Source organism: Brassica napus, chromosome A2, assembly GCF_020379485.1.
Source record: "Brassica napus cultivar Da-Ae chromosome A2, Da-Ae, whole genome shotgun sequence".
Classification (NCBI taxonomy): Eukaryota; Viridiplantae; Streptophyta; class Magnoliopsida; order Brassicales; family Brassicaceae; genus Brassica; species Brassica napus.
In genome coordinates this window covers 13,384,018-13,400,829 of record NC_063435.1, presented here as the reverse complement: position 1 = coordinate 13,400,829, position 16,812 = coordinate 13,384,018, and the positions used below count along the sequence as shown (strand labels likewise).

General features: G+C 37.8%; 4 protein-coding genes and 1 non-coding gene across 5 annotated transcripts; 3 read left to right on the top strand and 2 right to left on the bottom strand.

The window, feature by feature from the left end:
* The first annotated feature begins 1,870 nt into the window (after positions 1 to 1,870).
* Positions 1,871 to 4,106, top strand: LOC106396940 (probable acyl-activating enzyme 4). Its single transcript, XM_048755712.1, has 2 exons — positions 1,871 to 2,475; positions 2,769 to 4,106. The coding sequence occupies exons 1-2, from the start codon at positions 2,024 to 2,026 to the stop codon at positions 3,973 to 3,975; spliced, it is 1,659 nt and encodes a 552-aa protein (XP_048611669.1). The 5' UTR covers positions 1,871 to 2,023; the 3' UTR covers positions 3,976 to 4,106.
* Positions 4,107 to 4,493: 387 nt separating this feature from the next.
* LOC106422023 (protein LAZ1 homolog 1-like) lies at positions 4,494 to 6,720 on the bottom strand. The gene is made up of 8 exons (XM_048755717.1): positions 6,381 to 6,720; positions 6,247 to 6,303; positions 6,052 to 6,160; positions 5,786 to 5,972; positions 5,647 to 5,745; positions 5,322 to 5,577; positions 5,009 to 5,254; positions 4,494 to 4,930 (listed from the first exon to the last, which is right to left on the bottom strand). The coding sequence occupies exons 1-8, from the start codon at positions 6,582 to 6,584 to the stop codon at positions 4,634 to 4,636; spliced, it is 1,455 nt and encodes a 484-aa protein (XP_048611674.1). The 5' UTR covers positions 6,585 to 6,720; the 3' UTR covers positions 4,494 to 4,633.
* Positions 6,721 to 7,675: 955 nt separating this feature from the next.
* On the top strand, positions 7,676 to 7,757 carry TRNAS-GCU. The gene has a single exon. It is a non-coding gene; the product is annotated as a tRNA-Ser (tRNA).
* A 104-nt stretch (positions 7,758 to 7,861) lies between these two features.
* Positions 7,862 to 9,742, top strand: LOC106396911 (SNW/SKI-interacting protein-like). Its single transcript, XM_013837423.3, has one exon. The coding sequence runs from the start codon at positions 8,135 to 8,137 to the stop codon at positions 9,599 to 9,601; it is 1,467 nt and encodes a 488-aa protein (XP_013692877.3). The 5' UTR covers positions 7,862 to 8,134; the 3' UTR covers positions 9,602 to 9,742.
* A 117-nt stretch (positions 9,743 to 9,859) lies between these two features.
* Positions 9,860 to 13,189, bottom strand: LOC106396901 (vacuolar protein sorting-associated protein 45 homolog). The gene is made up of 13 exons (XM_048755703.1): positions 12,979 to 13,189; positions 12,703 to 12,904; positions 12,536 to 12,615; positions 12,149 to 12,376; positions 11,927 to 12,052; positions 11,736 to 11,819; positions 11,520 to 11,661; positions 11,245 to 11,423; positions 10,940 to 11,095; positions 10,578 to 10,685; positions 10,367 to 10,488; positions 10,159 to 10,290; positions 9,860 to 10,061 (listed from the first exon to the last, which is right to left on the bottom strand). The coding sequence occupies exons 1-13, from the start codon at positions 13,066 to 13,068 to the stop codon at positions 10,001 to 10,003; spliced, it is 1,710 nt and encodes a 569-aa protein (XP_048611660.1). The 5' UTR covers positions 13,069 to 13,189; the 3' UTR covers positions 9,860 to 10,000.
* Between the last annotated feature and the right edge of the window lie 3,623 nt (positions 13,190 to 16,812).

The window sequence follows — 16,812 nt, the reverse complement described above, 5'->3', positions numbered from 1 at the left end:
TAATCAAACAGGCCCCGTTAAATGTGACTAACATGGAGATATAACGAATAGTAGTATTATATATATTTACAAAAACTAGTTAACTTGGTTTTAGGGTTATGGGATATATGCACATGGATCACTCATTGCTACGTGATTTCCAAGCGAAGAACACATGACTTCCTCTCTGACTTTTATATGATTGGCTCATGAGCTTTGGAAGAAGAGAAACATAGCTTCATCAAGCTACGTAGAAGAAGATAAACGAGGCTCCAACATGCTACTTGTGATATACTTCATCAGCTTATCCGATGCATGCTGACAAACGTGGATCATCAAGTTAATACGAGTTCCCAGCCGACAAAAGTGATATTAAACAACCTGTCCGGCTGTGGCTGTCCCACATGTTACTTGTAATCCTTGCTATATTAAAGAAAAAACATTGCAATAAATACGTCCACACTATAATAGATACGTAGGAGCCTCACGGCGATTTGAGAATGAACACGTTCAGGTGTCACGTGTATAGAGTTTATTAGCCGAACTCTACATAAATGTATTCACACTATGTACTTTACGTTTTGTTTTTAAATATAAAACTCACATGTAAGGTTCCAATAAAACTCACACTATCAAGATTTTTCGATGCGAATCAAAACGGATAATGAATTGAAAGTCCAGTTATACATATATTATTTTTATTATTTACGGATAGGCTCGGCAAAATATTCGTAAAATTTTTATTCGATTCATTTTCCGTTATGATTTGAACCAAAAAATTTGGATACCCGTAAGCAAATCAAATACTAAAATGCAAAATATGTTACAAACGAAGCAAATCAAAAATACTAATATTTTTAGGAACGTATATCTGATTCGATCAGTTATATGCATATATATACATATATTTAAAGAAGTATATATATAATTTATATATATTATAGTTTATATAATTTTACAATATTTTTATATATTAAATTTATTATGTTAGGTATTGGAATTTAAAATTTAAATAATTATTTATTTTGTAATGAAATATTATTATTTTATATTATTTTTAGATTTTTAATTTTTCTAAATTTTTTTTATTTTATTTACGGATCAAATCGAATATCCGTAAAAATTCTAAAATTATCCGAATATTCGAGACACCAAATATCTGGGTGGCTAAGGATCAAATCGGCACTAATACCTCCAAATACCTGGATATTCGATCTGTGCCCACACTTATTTACTGATTCAATTTGATTTTCTTTATATGGAAGAAAATTCACTAATGTCTAGGCTTATTTTATTTTTAATTAATTTTATTTTGATAATTTTATATTTCATATGTTATTTTGAATAAAAATTCATTTAATATTGATTAACATTGTCTTTATATATTACCAACCACTTTTATATACTTTACATACCTGTACACGTGGACGTTGACATGAACACATATATAACTAAATATTCACCACAACTGAAGTATCTAATTCTTTTGAAAGTTGAAATATTCTTTTTAATGTTTTTTTTGCTATCGACCAAATTGTAGTGAAATGATTTGTTTTAATAATTTTATTTTCTTTTTGTTTAACTATTATATGTTTAGAAACTATAATATGAAACCATTGGTTCGACATCATGACTATTTAAAATTCATATAATGTGAAACCAAACAATAATAATAATTTTTGGTTATCACCGAAAAAAACAAAAACATCAACAATTTGAACCAAACAAACCAAAATAAATATTGATTTAGAATTATAACTATATTTAGGAGAATAAAAACAAAAAAAAAAACCTAAATCCGAACCGATATTCAGATTAAACATATTTAATGTTTTCTTATTAAAAAATAACAAAACTAATAATCACATTCCGCGTAAGGCACAAGTTATTACCTAGTCTTAGTATTATTAGCTAACCCGAAATATAATATTGCAAGATAATGATATATGTTTCACCTAATCATATTCTCAAAATATATATTTCACAAGTGTCTAACTTTACTAGATAAACAGACACATTTAGTCATTAAGTTAAATAATTAACGATGGAAGTTTTACTCCCACACCCTTCAAACTCATCTCCGCTGACTGTTCTCGGTTTCTTGGACCGAGCCGCCTCCGTTTACGGTGACTCTCCTTCCCTCCTCCACGATACCACCACCCATACTTGGTCTGAAACCCACTCTCGATGTCTCCGAGTCGCTTCGACTCTATCTTCCTCCTCCCTCGGAATCAACCGTGGCCAAGTTGTCTCCGTTATTGGTCCCAACGTTCCTTCTGTCTACGAGCTTCAGTTCGCGGTCCCAATGTCTGGAGCAGTCCTCAATAACATCAACCCTCGTTTAGACGCTCATGCACTCTCTGTTGTTCTACGTCACAGTGAATCCAAGCTCGTTTTCGTCGACCATCACTCGAGTTCTTTAGTCCTCGAAGCTCTCTCGTTCTTCCCCAAGAATGAGAAGCCTCGTCTCGTCCTCCTCCAAGATGACAGCAACATGTAAGGCAGGTTCAACCTGAACAATCCGTTTGGCCCCAAAAAAATTTAAAAGCTACATACATAGATCACATGGTCCCAAATTGTGAATATTTGTTAGTGTTCTAGGCGTAAATCGGATATAAACAAAACAATTTTCTAGAACAATTTATTTAAAAATGGATATATGTATTCAAAAACCGTCTGTCTAATCGATAATTCTCTATGAAATGTCTAAATACCGTCAAATGATTTCTTAAACATCGAAATTTTTGTTAAGATTAAATTAAAAATGTTTATAACTCCTTAAATTTCAGATCCGGCTTAACCAATATGTCGGCCTCTTCGTCTGCTGACGTGGATTTTCTCGACACTTACGAAGGTGTTATGGAGAGAGGAGACCCGAGGTTCAAGTGGGTCCGTCCTAACAACGAGTGGAACCCAATGGTTCTTAACTACACTTCCGGAACGACGTCATCTCCTAAAGGTGTGGTACTTAGTCACAGAGCAGTTTTCATGAGTACCGTTAACTCTTTGCTCTACTGGTCTATGCCTAACCGACCGGTCTACCTATGGACCTTACCGATGTTCCACGCCAACGGTTGGGGCTACACATGGGCCACAGCTGCTGTGGGGGCCACAAACATTTGTGTCCGAAGAGTAGACGCTCCGACCATTTTCGAGTTGATAGACAAACATCAAGTGACTCACATGTGCGCCGCGCCGATGGTTCTCAACATGTTGACTAACTATCCAGCTCGGAAACAGCTTAAACGGCCGGTCCAGGTTATGACAGCCGGAGCTCCTCCTCCGGCTACGGTCATTTCAAGCGCCGAGAGTCTAGGTTTTGATGTGGCTCACGGTTATGGGCTGACAGAAACTGGTGGTCTAGTTGTCACATGTGCTTGGAAGCCGGAGTGGGACGGGCTAGGACAAGACGAGAGAGCCAAGCTGAAGTCAAGGCAAGGAATCAGAACCGCGGTATTCGCGGAAGCTGACGTGTTGGACACGCTAACGGGAAAGAGCGTGAAGCACGACGGAGTAACTGTGGGAGAGATTGTCTTCAGAGGTGGTTGTGTCATGTTGGGTTACTACAAAGACCCGGAAGGGACCGCGGCGAGTATGAGAGAAGACGGATGGTTCTACACTGGAGACATTGGTGTGATGCACCCTGACGGTTACTTGGAAGTCAAGGATAGGTCAAAAGATGTGATCATATGCGGAGGAGAGAACATAAGCAGTACTGAAGTTGAGACGGTTTTGTACACGAACCCGGCGGTTAAGGAAGCAGCTGTGGTGGCTAAACCGGATAAGATGTGGGGAGAGACTCCTTGTGCGTTTGTGAGCTTGAAGTGTAGTGATGGTGGGTCAGTTACTGAGAGAGAGGTAAGGGAGTTTTGTAAGAAGAAGCTACCAAAGTATATGGTTCCAAGGAATGTGGTTTTCATGGAGGAGCTTCCAAAGACTTCTACTGGAAAGATTCAGAAGTTTCTTCTCAGACAAATGGCTAAGTCTTTGCCTTGATTGAAACACACAATCTTATAACACTGTACGGTTACCTAAAGTACAAGTCTCTGGTTCATTACTTTGTTTCTATTTTCTTGTCGCCGATCACTAAAGGTTTGTCCGGTTCATAGCTTTATTTGGTTCAAGTACCTACTCTCTCTATTTTACAAAAGAAATATCATTTTAAACCAAAAATACAATTCTGCATTTCCAACATAATTTTACATATTAATTTTTTTATTTGCCTTTCAAATAGTCAATAAATTTTTATACAAATCATTTATTTAATTAATTATACACTAAATACAGATACACTAATACATTTTACAATTTTTTAATCCGCCTAAAATATATCTCAACATTCATTTTTTTTTTAAAATGGAGTACTTGTAATTCAGCTTCAACTAGTTTTTATTAATAAGAAAATAGTTGGTTGGATCTAGTCACAAACATAACATGAGTTGTACACGAATTTAATCATGACACTTTTTTTTTATTATTATTATTCTTGTGTAAGGATTTGTCATATTATGAAATACAGATGTTAACTTCTTTGATAAAGTTGTATAAAGAGTTGAGAAAACAAGTTAGCAGCAACACTGCTGTTACCTCTGTGTGTAAACCAAGAAGATTAGCATCATCTCATGAAAATCTACAACTTCTCTCTCTGTAGCTGTTAACTTCGCATTCTACTCCACAATCCAGAGACTCTAGACTGGTGATGTCTCTTTCTGCTTCCTAAACCGCTGTCACTCACACTCCCTCCTTCATAAAGGTTATCATGAACCTCTGAGAACTCTTTCGTCCATGTACTCATTGGAATCACATAAGAATCATCCTTTGTTCTCTTCTTCTTCTGCTCAAATCTTTTCACGTTTTCAGATATCTGATGAAATGTTCTGTTCACTTTAGCTATTCCTCTTTCAACAGGCTCCACCACGTGTGAAACAGTGAACCTCATGTCATCCGCAATCTAGTCCAAAGGTAAAGGAGGCCATGAGCAAAAAAACAAGTAATGCAAGTAGCGAGTGTAAGATTTAATCAGGCTTACGATTTCACTACTTCCCATCACCACATCACGCACACTCTGTGGGAAACTCAAGCGTTTCTCCGCCTCATCATGCCTACCGTACCGCATCCTAGTTGTTCTTTCGCTGTCTTTAACCTCTTCTGGATCGGGAGGTGTGTCTATAGAGGCGTAATCTGACATCACTGCTACGTTACGCACACATCTTTCCCCACGCTTGTAAGGCGCAGCTGGAAAGACATAGAGATGAACCACAGCAGCAACACCCATCTGCACATTTTCAAGTTTTGATAAGCTCAGAGTCTCAAACTGTGGATTGAAAAGAAAAAACTACTACCTCAATACAGATGATGTAGTCTTGTATTCTCGTCTTTAGTTCTTTAGCCAAGGACCCTTTGAAAAGTCCCATTGTGAAGAGGAAGGCAACGATAATACCTTGCCACCAGGTGAGGAATACAATAGACTTGAATGTTAAGAACTTGGCCAGTGGTTTGATGGGTGCTAGCTTATCTTTGATGACGCCGTAGAACTGTACAAGGCAATACAACGCCCATGTTTGGCTGAAGTTAAGCACTACAGCCAGATATGGATATCTGCAATGAGACAAATAAATCATAATGCCACATTAGGACCAAGACGAGAGGGGAAGGAAGAAGATTTACCCGTAATTCCACTGGAATTTTCCTTCTCCATAAACTCCACACGCTTCAAGGATCATTGCTAAAAGAGCACAGATCAATAGAGCATCAGGTGAGAGCATAGTGATGAGAGGATGATAGTCTACAAAAATCTAACATACATACATATTGAACGATGCCAATTTTCACAGCGTGATAAAACTGAGGACCAAGGTTCCAATTTTTTAAGAAGCAGTTCATAGGAAAAGGATGCTCTACAACTCCGTAAGTAGATGTGCCTTCAAGAAGAGGGGTGCTCTGGGTGATAACTGTTTGCTGTTCCATGAATTCAATCGTACGTTCTTCTCCATCTGAGAGAGAATAATACTCTCACAACAAGTCAGCAGACTCAAAAGTTTTTGATACGGTTATTATGTAAAGAGGCGTTACCAAGGCAAGCAATCAAATATCTCTCAAAGCAGTAGAGCGCAAAAGCTTCATAACAATCACGAATCACCTCGCAGTTGAAAGCTGCTTCTGAATTCAACAAAGACAAAAACTGCAGGACAGGAAGAAAATCATAAGAAAAAACTGCACTACCAAATATAAAATCAAAATTAAATGAATATATCTTATCAATCATACCGATTCGAGAGCATAAACAGGGACCATGAGAATAAGTCCAATAAGAAATTTCTGTTCCTGTAACAAAAACAAAAAAGGGGAAAGTTATGGTTTCTTACATTGGGAGGTCAAGTGATGATGAGCAACAAACAAACCTGGGGCTGATTATAAGAAGCAAGGTGTTGGAAGATGAGATACATAGGGAGGAGGAGGGCAACAAGAAGGAAAACACTGGCACTCAAGATTGGCCAAGTGAAGGTAGTAGTCATTAACCGGAATCTTCTACTGGAGGACTCTCCCATGGAGAGGATAAAGAAGAGAGAGCAGAGGATTCCCCTCCACCTCCACCTCCACTCCATTATTTTTTTTAAGAAACAGTGAAAGCAAACAGCTCAATTAGAGATACCAAAGCCACAAAATCGCTGATCAATCAAAATCAAATCTTCAGCTACTATTATTATTATGTGACCCTAATTTTTTTATATTTTGAATAGAGAGAAGGTTGATAAAGGTTGATATAGTAGCAGTTTGAAGGTTCCTTCTTTGCTATATAAGGACCACCCTATTCCAGCTGGTGATTTCCATGAAGCATCTGCTCTGCTGCACAGTAGAGCATTTTATCATTTGCTTTCTTCCAAAGCTCTTGATCCATCAGAGCTGCTTTAATAACTGCACAATAAGTTCCCTGTTATTTTCTTTGTTTCTCATTCTCCAAATTCTCCATCCGAGGAAGAAAACAAGATTATTAGTAGGATCTCCTGCATCTTTAAAGACAACTCTTTCTATGAGATGCAGAAAATCACTTGATTGATCAATGACCTGAAGACGCTCTACTTGGAAGAGTGACCTAGCTACTCTGCATTTGAACAACATATGCATAATGTTTTCTATATCTTCTCCACCATAACAGACCTCTTTTTGGTATCTTGCACCCTCTCTTTATCAAGTTTTCAACAACTGGTAATCCATTATGGATGGTTTTCCACCAAAATATCTTTACTTTTGGTGGAATGTTGAGTCGCCATAATTTTACCAATAGTTGATTTCGAAACTGTACACGGTGAAAACATGATATCTACTATAGGCTCAATATATTGTATCCTGAAAACGAGTTGAGCTTGGTCTGATTCGCTTTATCCTTTCAATGTCCTCAAGATGCATTAATTCCCTGAGCTTATTTTTATCCCAGCAAGTTGTTCCTCGAATAAATAAGTCCTTTACTATCAAGTGACGATGGGAGATAGAGTCAGGACCTCTTGGTATTGGCATAGGATCGTTAGAGAGCCAATGGTCTTTCCATACTCTAGCTTTACTTCCTATCTTGTTTTTCTAATCAACATGTTTATACTACTATTAATTAATATCGTAAGAAATTAGATTACTAACCTAAAAACAAGAGATGACAAAATTGAACAGCTAAATTATACATTGACTAATCCATTTTCAACAAGTCGCTTTGGCCGAGTGGTTAAGGCGTGTGCCTGCTAAGTACATGGGGTTTCCCCGCGAGAGTTCGAATCTCTCAGGCGACGACAATTTTTTTATTTTGTTTAAATCGACATAACCGGAAAAAACCCAACTGTAATTTCTCTGAAAATCACGTATTGGTAATGGGCCCCACCTTTAAAACATAGCGCAATAAGAATCTTGTGCTAAACCAAAAAAGGAAAAGACATTCATCTAATTTCCTTCTTTTTTTTCTTTCTAATTTTCTTTCTGGTCGGTGGCCCTAGTTAGGTTATAAATAGAGATTGGTGGTCGAATCTAATAATCATCCAAGCTTTGAAGAAAGAGAGCTCCAAAAAAAAAAAACAGACAGAGTGAGTTATCAAAAGTCTTTTGTGTGTTTTTTGAATTCTGATTGTTATATCGTTATAAACCATACTGATTTTTTTCTTATACTCTCACTATGGCGTCTCATAAATCCCTCCTACCTCCAGCCAAATCAACAACGACGACGTTTTACGACCATTCCAACGCTCCATGGTTCAAAAGCCGTTTCACTGAATCCGAAACCACCGCTTACCTGAAGCGGCAAGGTTACCCTGAGGACTTTGGAGACGGTGGTGCTTTCCCTGAGATTCTTGTTGTTCAGTATCCTCTTGGCATGGGAAAGAGTACGTCTAATAATAATCTTGGGTCCAAGACTCTGCCTGATGCTGAGGTAAACGTTGTTTTTGATTCTATCGCGAGGCAGAACGAGAACTCAAGGAAGATTGTCTACTCTCAGCATAAGGATACTACTATCCATCTCGAGGGAGAGGAGGAGGAGGGGGAGGAGCTGCAGAAGCAGATACATGAGACTACGGAGGAAACGAAAGCTGCTATGGAGAAGGTTGTGAATGTGAGATTGCGTGCATCACAGCCAACCAATGTGCCTAGCCAATCAGGAGACTCTAAGTATATTGAGTATGAGCAGTCTTCTTCCAGGATCATTAGGATGGTGGAGATGCCTGTAGACCCACTTGATCCACCAAAGTTTAGGCACAAGAGAGTCCCCAAGGCTTCTGGCTCTCCTCCCGTTCCTGTCATGCATTCCCCGCCTAGGCCTGTTACCGTCAAGGACCAGCAGGACTGGAAGATCCCTCCTTGTATCTCGAACTGGAAGAATCAGAAGGGTTACGCTATCCCTCTTGATAAACGTCATGCTGCTGATGGAAGAGGCTTGCAAGACGTTCAGATCAATGATAGCTTTGCGAAGCTGTCCGAGTCACTTTACGTAGCTGAGGAGAAGGCTAGAGAGGCTGTTTCGATGCGGTCGAAGGTGCAAAAGGAGATGGTGATGAAGGAGAAGGAAAGGAAAGAGCAGGAGTTGAGGGCTCTTGCCCAAAAAGCTCGCTCTGAAAGAAGTGGTGCGCCTGAGAGTGAGAGTACTGTTGAACGGATGCAGAGGGAGACGATTAGAGAAGAGCGTCGCAGGGAAGGTAAAGATGCTGCTATGGGGAAGAAGAGCAAGATTACTAGAGACAGAGACCGTGACATCAGCGAGAAAGTCGCTCTTGGAATGGCGGGAGGAAAAGGCGGGGAGGTTGTGTATGATCAAAGGCTCTTCAACCAAGAGAAGGGAATGGATTCAGGTTTCGCCACTGACGACCAGTACAACGTATACGACAAGAGCTTGTTCACTGCACAACCTACTCTTTCAACTCTGTACAAGCCTAAGAAGGATCGGGATGAAGAAATGTATGGGAACGCAGACCAGCAGCTCGGTAAGGTCAAGAACACTGAGAGGTTCAAACCAGACAAAGGTTTCACAGGTGCTTCCGAGAGGTCGGGGAAGAGAGAACGGCCTGTTGAGTTTGACAAGGAATATGAACAAGATCCTTTTGATCTGGGCCAATTTATGTCTGATGTGAAGACAGGTAACGAGTCTTGAACTGCAAGGCAAATGTATGTTGTGGTCGTCACTCTGGAAACAGTTTTGCTTTTGATTCAGCATAACGTTGTAGCCAACTTGTTAAATGCAATCTTTCAACTTTATATATTGGATCTTTCAGAAACACTATTCTACTTTTAAGTCTTAAGAGTCTCATTTTCTATTAGCCATTGTTTTGTATGAAGAACAATCCAATTAAACTGTACCACGACGGGTACACACACATACCCAAGATTCGATGTCTGTAATCTCGTCATATGTAGGAATGATTCGAAGAACCTCTTCTTCTATCATTGTCTCTCGAAAAATTATGACACGCGCATGTTTAGTCTTCTGTAGTCAAATATTTATCATAAGGAAGAATCTTATATATAGACTACTAATGCACAATAACCCTCTTCACACCATATGGCTACCTGATCTTGATATCCTTTGTGCTTCTTCCAAGTCCATGAGAAACCTAACACATAAATCATATTATCGTCCAACATTCTAAATGATACAGTCTTGGATATGAACATTCAACAACAGACAAAACCTGTATTAAACTCACTTACCTCTTGGAATTAAGCACTGCGGTGCCGCCCAGAATAAACCGAATCCCGGAGTTGGTCGAGTTTTGTAGAGCAACGCAGCGTGATTCCTCGTACGTTGTTCCACCAACCATGAATATCACCACCTCTTGTGGCCTGTGTCACCATAAATCATGCACTTCTTGTAACAAAAGTAGTTTAAAGAAAGAGAAAACTAGTGTGACACACATACCGTCCCTGTTGAAAATGATCTCCAACAAAGGGGTAATCCACATCACGCAATCTCCCTCTGGTTATGCTCTCCATCGTTTGAAACAAAAGTGGCTGATGTTGAGTGTACACATTCTCAACCCCCTGTTTTTATTTTTCCCAGCAAATCAGCAACACGACATACTTAGGGAGATGTACAATGTTTCTGGAGAAGTGTAATCTCAGATACAGACCTTAAGTCCACGAGCCATATTGCGTGCTATATTCAAAAGATCTCTGTTTCCAAACAGATCACCAGAACGCTTTTCTACGCCGGCTTGTTTCAAGAGAAATTGAACAAGCTGCAGTTGACATTCAGAAAGTTATGATATAAAAAATCCAGCCCAAGTATACATTGAAAGGTCTTTTGCATGTTATTCATAAATATTAAGTTAGAACCACCATGGACGAAACTCGAAAAGAACAGGTGGACCAGTATAGTGATACATGAACCATTAATCATTTTCAACTTTAAAAGGTGATGCGGAAGAATCTATTCAAAGGTGCAAGAAAGAGATTGCAATTCAAAACTGAAAGGTGTTAAGTTTGACCGTACCCCTTGTTTGTACTTGGGAGAGCGTGAAGCCAATTTGTTGAACAGTTGCATCAACTGAACGGGATTCTCTTTCTCATAGCGCAGAGCATACAGCATCACCAAACGTAGCCGGTCGATGTCAGACACACTTTCATTGTTTAAGAGATCCGTAACTGCCTGCAAATAAGCATGAAAGTCAGAGGTATTACTCAGTGAGTAAGACCCTCGGCATGTTCCGGGTGATAAAGCATTTCTCTGTATGATTATTTTCGATGGATGCAACAGGTGATTCTCGCACAGGACAGAGAAAATGGAAAATTCACTACCTCATACGCAGCTCCTTGGCCACCATTGCAAGCCAAGTCCTGCTCTGTTTGTGAAACCAGCATCAGTTTCCTTGCTTCAACAAGCTTGCTCATTTCAGTAACCAGGGTCACATGCTTTGAGACGTTGCCTTGCATCTTTTTGTACTCAGGGTAGTTGTCAACAAATCTGGCCATGTCCTCTGTAAAACCAAAGCATTCACAGATTATCACTGTCACTAGCACCAACAGCTGGACGTCTTTGCAGGAGTATAGTTTAAGACTAGCGATATTTGTACCTACTGTCTGGATATTTTGGTTACTCTTAGCCACCTGCTGAAAGTCATCTACCATTCGCTTGATGTTCATTCCAATATCCCCAAAATTTTCGTACATGTTTGATTTGAAGAATGCATCCTGTTCTGATGATAAAACCACCTCCTGCCAAGAAAGGAGACTTATTAACTAGCTGTAAAGTTTCCAACTAATAAAACACGGTACTGGAGAAGACTCACAACTTGCTGATCTTTTGGAAGACTTCCAATGGCTCTCAAGTCTACTTTATTATCTTGAAGTCCTATGAGTTCGTGCACCATTGCCTACAAAAAGATCTCGTCAATGAGCAAGGCTTGTTCAGTATGACATCTGGAGGCAAATCTTATATACCAGAGAGTAGCACAATAATAGCAATTTTAGTCAAGTTAACCTGATATGTCCACTGATTCAGTAATGGGGTAACTGGGTCATCTCTTCTGTCAATTACAAGCAGCAACGGAGAGCTTTCAGTGCGTCTGAAGTCAAAAAGACCGCTTTCTTGCTGATACATCAATTTCTGAAACATAAAAAGTGTATTTCAAATGAATTTTCAGACTAAGCAAGCAGGAGATGAAGAAATAACATATAGTGAGCTAGCCAGAATTTCACGTACAGCTGTTTCCTGTGCAATCCTTTTAGCAGTATCAGAGGTCCTCTGGTATCTGATGACAGGTCTACGTTTCAACGCCAGAAAGACAGCCGCAATTCCATCAACAACCCGGTCGGAGTAGCGTTGCAAACCAGAGGGATCGACAACTGCTGGGAGCATATATAGGTGGTTTGCTGCCATATTCAAAGTGAAATGATACGGATCACCAGCAACAAAGTCTGCATAAAACTCCTGCAACATAAAAGGACTGTTAGACAAGCCACTGTTTAAGTTTGAATCAGAAAACCTAAGATGAGCAGAAAAGGAAATAATAAACTAAGAAACATTCTTTTAGCATCATCAGTGGAGGAAGGAGCAAGCCAAAAGCAGGATTCTAAAAAAAAAAATCACCTGAACTTGTTGTACAACCTCTTGCTCATCAGAATCAGCCAAAATATGAATCTGAGTATCCTTCAACAGGTTGGAGAAAACTGAAAGAAAAGATTCATAATCATTACTGAACAATGACAAAACTCAAAAGATTAATAATCATATCATCATCAGTAGTCAAGTCATACATAAATGGTATTCTCCAAATCTAGGATTCGCAAGCTGGTGCCGCAGCTTCTGAACATTCTCCGACGTCGGACGGACGAAATAAACAGCTTTCAGATGCGACATCGATTCATTCGACGCCGATATCGAATCTATCATCTCCACGAGGAAAACTTCTTTCTGGAGCAGCTCTGATTGCGAATACACGATGCTTACATTGCTCACCTACGATCGATTCAAACATTGTAAAATCAAAGCCCTAGATTATCAATCGGAGAAGATTTATCCGATTTTTTTACCGTTTCGGAGTCGAGTATGAGAACCTTCATGCCGGAGATATCCTGAAGCATCCGGTTGATGTAATCGCGCACGGATGTTACCAGCGCCATCGTGGATTCGATCGGATCTACGACGACTGATCTATTTTTCCTTAGCAAATCAAGTTAACGAGACGAAGAAATGAGTTTTTTTTTTTTTTTTTTTTGGTTTGCAAAACGAACCCTGACCTATTGGGGATTTCCTATTTAGCACACTAATTTATGTTTACGTTCTTAAACCCAATTTTTCTGTAGATAAACGGAGGTTAGACTCAGCGAAACGGCGTTTTGGCTTTGTTGTTTTAACGACAGCCGTCACTGCGTTTTGGTTTCTGTCGTCTTCATTAGTATTTTTCTTTTACTGACTTTTAACATTTTTGGACAGAACTTGGCTTCACCCCCTAAGGTGAATCTTATAATTCACTCCACTTCTTTACACCAATCAAACTGCCACATAGGATTAATGAAAAAAGGGATTAAATTTAGAAAAAAAAAAAATATAGCTTTAAAAAAAAAGGAACTAACGCTGTTGCCGTAGACGGCTTCTTCTTGTTAATTGCTTGAACGTTCTAATATCTTTCACAGAAATATAATACAAGGGTTTGTCAAGTTCGGGTCTCCAAAATCTATGCTTTCAAAATCTTATTTCAGTTTAACCTTCTCCAAGCCAAATCAAACCATGTTCATCCATCAATTTTCTTCTTCTTCATGCTATTTGAACATCCTCAAAGGCTTGAACCAAAACTGATTTTGTACTGAGAAAGTATCAAACAAGAGGAAGAAGAAGATGGAGAGGAAGACCATTGAATTAAAAAATAAGTTTTTTTTTTGGAGTTGAACCTCTGATTAAATCTACAAACAAATTGGATCTAAGAAGAAGTGCCCAAGAAGAGAACAAAGGAGAGTAGCAGAGAACAAGCTACAAAGGAGAGTAGCAGAGAAGAAAATACAAAGAAGGAAGAAGAAGAAGAGCCTTGAGCCGCAAGAAACAGAAGAGTGAAGAAGAAGCATCGGTGTGAGAACAAATATAGAGACTAAGAGTGAGTAAACAAAAGAAACAAATATGATGAAGAGGCTGGCCGAGAGTAGTTGAGCTTGGATAATTCCTTCGCTAGAATAGATAAAAAGTTTGATGATCTTATCAACTTGAAGATAGCAAGACATGCGAGCTTTACAACCACACCTTGTGGTTGGTCGTGCATATGATTTCTTGACCTTAAGTTCTTGTCTAAGCCCCTCTTTTGAGCATACATAAACCATCCTTACTAGCTTGTTGTTTTTCTTCGCAGTCCGCTGTCTCCTTACGTCGAAACCATGATTGCCTCCATACTTTCTATAAGCTTTATATGCAGACTCATCAGAACTGAAATCCATTCCAATACAGAGCTCATGTTTTTTTCTGATTTTCATTGTTTGCCTCTAAAGCATCAACATCTTCAATCTGAAGATAATTCTCATTGTTGCTTATATCCTCTTCTTCACTGAAATCACTGATAGAAGCATCTTCATCGCTGACTAAAGCATCGTCATCACTGAGTGTAGCATCTTTTTTCTCGGCTAAAAACTCATCTGAATTCTGACTTAACAAACTAGTTTCACCTGAGACTTGCAAACCAGATTCATCTTGATTAGCAGGAACAATTTCCTTACCACTTAAATGAGTACTCTCCATTGCAACTATATAGAAAAATATAAACAGTAGTTAAAAATTAGTCTAGATAACGTAGAACAATTATGAGTACAACAAAAAGGCTCCTACATCACGATTTGACCTTAGTTCTGTCCTCTTATACATGACAAAAAATTCATCAAAATTTGAAAAATTAACTAATGAGTAAATGAACAGATGGCGTAGAGGCATGTGGGAATTGATGAAAAATAATTAAAGATGTCTCCCATGACAAGCTAAGCAATAGAATGTCCCAATAAACAACTTTGATTCATTCAGTGGAACCCCACTAAACGTAATAATCATTAGTCATCAAAACTCTTTTCTTCTCATAGTTATTAGTTATTGCCAGAACAATTGTGACTTTAATGGTGTATAATCATTAGTCATCGATTTTTTGTCACGATCAAAATAAAGCAATAAAACCTAATTGACTCAATCTCTCTAATATGATCAAGAGATATATATAACAAACCATAATTAAACTTGAGATTAATTATGTTAATTGAGTGATGACGTATCTCAAACAAACCTGTAAGTTATGTGAAAAATTCTTTAGGAGTTTCTGGGAAGAAGAAGAAGAAGACGCCGATGGATTAAGAAGAAAAAATCAGATCAAAACTAACGGCGGCTTAGCTTAACGTTAGTTCCTTTTTTTTAAAGCTATATTTTTTTTTCTTTTCTAAATTTAATCCCCTCTTTCATTAATCCTATGTGGCAGTTTGATTGGTGTAAAAAAGTGGGGTGAATTATAAGATTCACCTTAAAGGGTGAACCCAAGTTCTGTCCAACATTTTTATATCATTCTTTGAGCATACAATATTGGTTTTGAACAAGTTGTTTGTGACAATCCGCCCCGTGGGAACTACCTGTCCCGTGGAACCCAGACTCACAGCGCTGCAGCGCACCGACCCCAACTCCTTCATTATGAATTCTCTCTAATTCCATAATTAGGTTGTTGGTGAGCCTCGAATCCAGGACCTCACCATTTAACAGCATTCCCACAGGACAAACTGTCACCAATTGACCTGCAGCGCTGTGAGTCTGGGTCTCACGGAGCAGGTAGTTCCCACGGGGCGGGTTGTCACATTGTTACAGACAGAAGAGAAGTTCAGATCAGATAATGTACTGATTGACAAGGGAAAATTAGTGGGGCTGCTAGTTTATGTATTTTAATAGATTTAAAGTTCTAAATTTTTGTGATTATCTATGTCTAAGTCATGGGTTATTGGTTATGTACTTATGTAATTTATAAACACTACTTTAAATTATTATTATTCAATCATATAAATTCATCAGTTGATTTTATTTTACAATAGATTTGACTGATTTTGGATGGATTTTTAATTAAAAATATAAAAAATTAAATTCAGAAATTTATAAATATTAATTAAAATCCGTACTTTGGATTTGGAAATCAGCAAAAAAATTTTACTTAGGTTTGTAAATTATATATTCCTTCCGTTTCAGAAAGATGTATGTTTTAGGTTTATTACACTTATTAAAAAAAAACACCGTCCCGGCTCTGGCCATGTGTTGTGCATTTCCAGAGTACCCATTTTATTTTTTGATTTTTTTCAGCTAAGCTTAGGGCCCCATTTTTTTTATAAAAAAAAAATTGTACGAAGAAATGAACCTCTAAATTTGTAACACATAGCCCAATTTATGTTTGAGACAAACCTGAAAAAACATATAAGATTTTAGTTACCAATGCATTATTTTCTGTTATCAACTATTTTTCACAACTTTTAACCAAAAAAATCTTAATAAACACCATTATGTTTTTTGAACTTTACAATTTGCAATCAATTTATTCATTGAAAATGTAAAATATACTCCCTTTTTTATAATAAATGTTATTTTAATTTTTTTTGTTACAAAAAAATGTCATTTTACAATTTCAATGCAATTATACTTACTTTCAGCTGTAAATTAATTACAAATTGTATTGATTTTATAAATAATTTTATTTATCTCAAAATACTATTGGTTAGAGGGGTATAAATAATAATAACTTTCATATATTTCCGCCACTTTCTTTATTTGTGTGAAAAATGTCAAAATGACACTTATTTAGAAACGGAAAAATAATATTTTTTTTGAAACAGTTTTCTTGTTTCTAAAATATCGATTTTTTTTTAAATGGA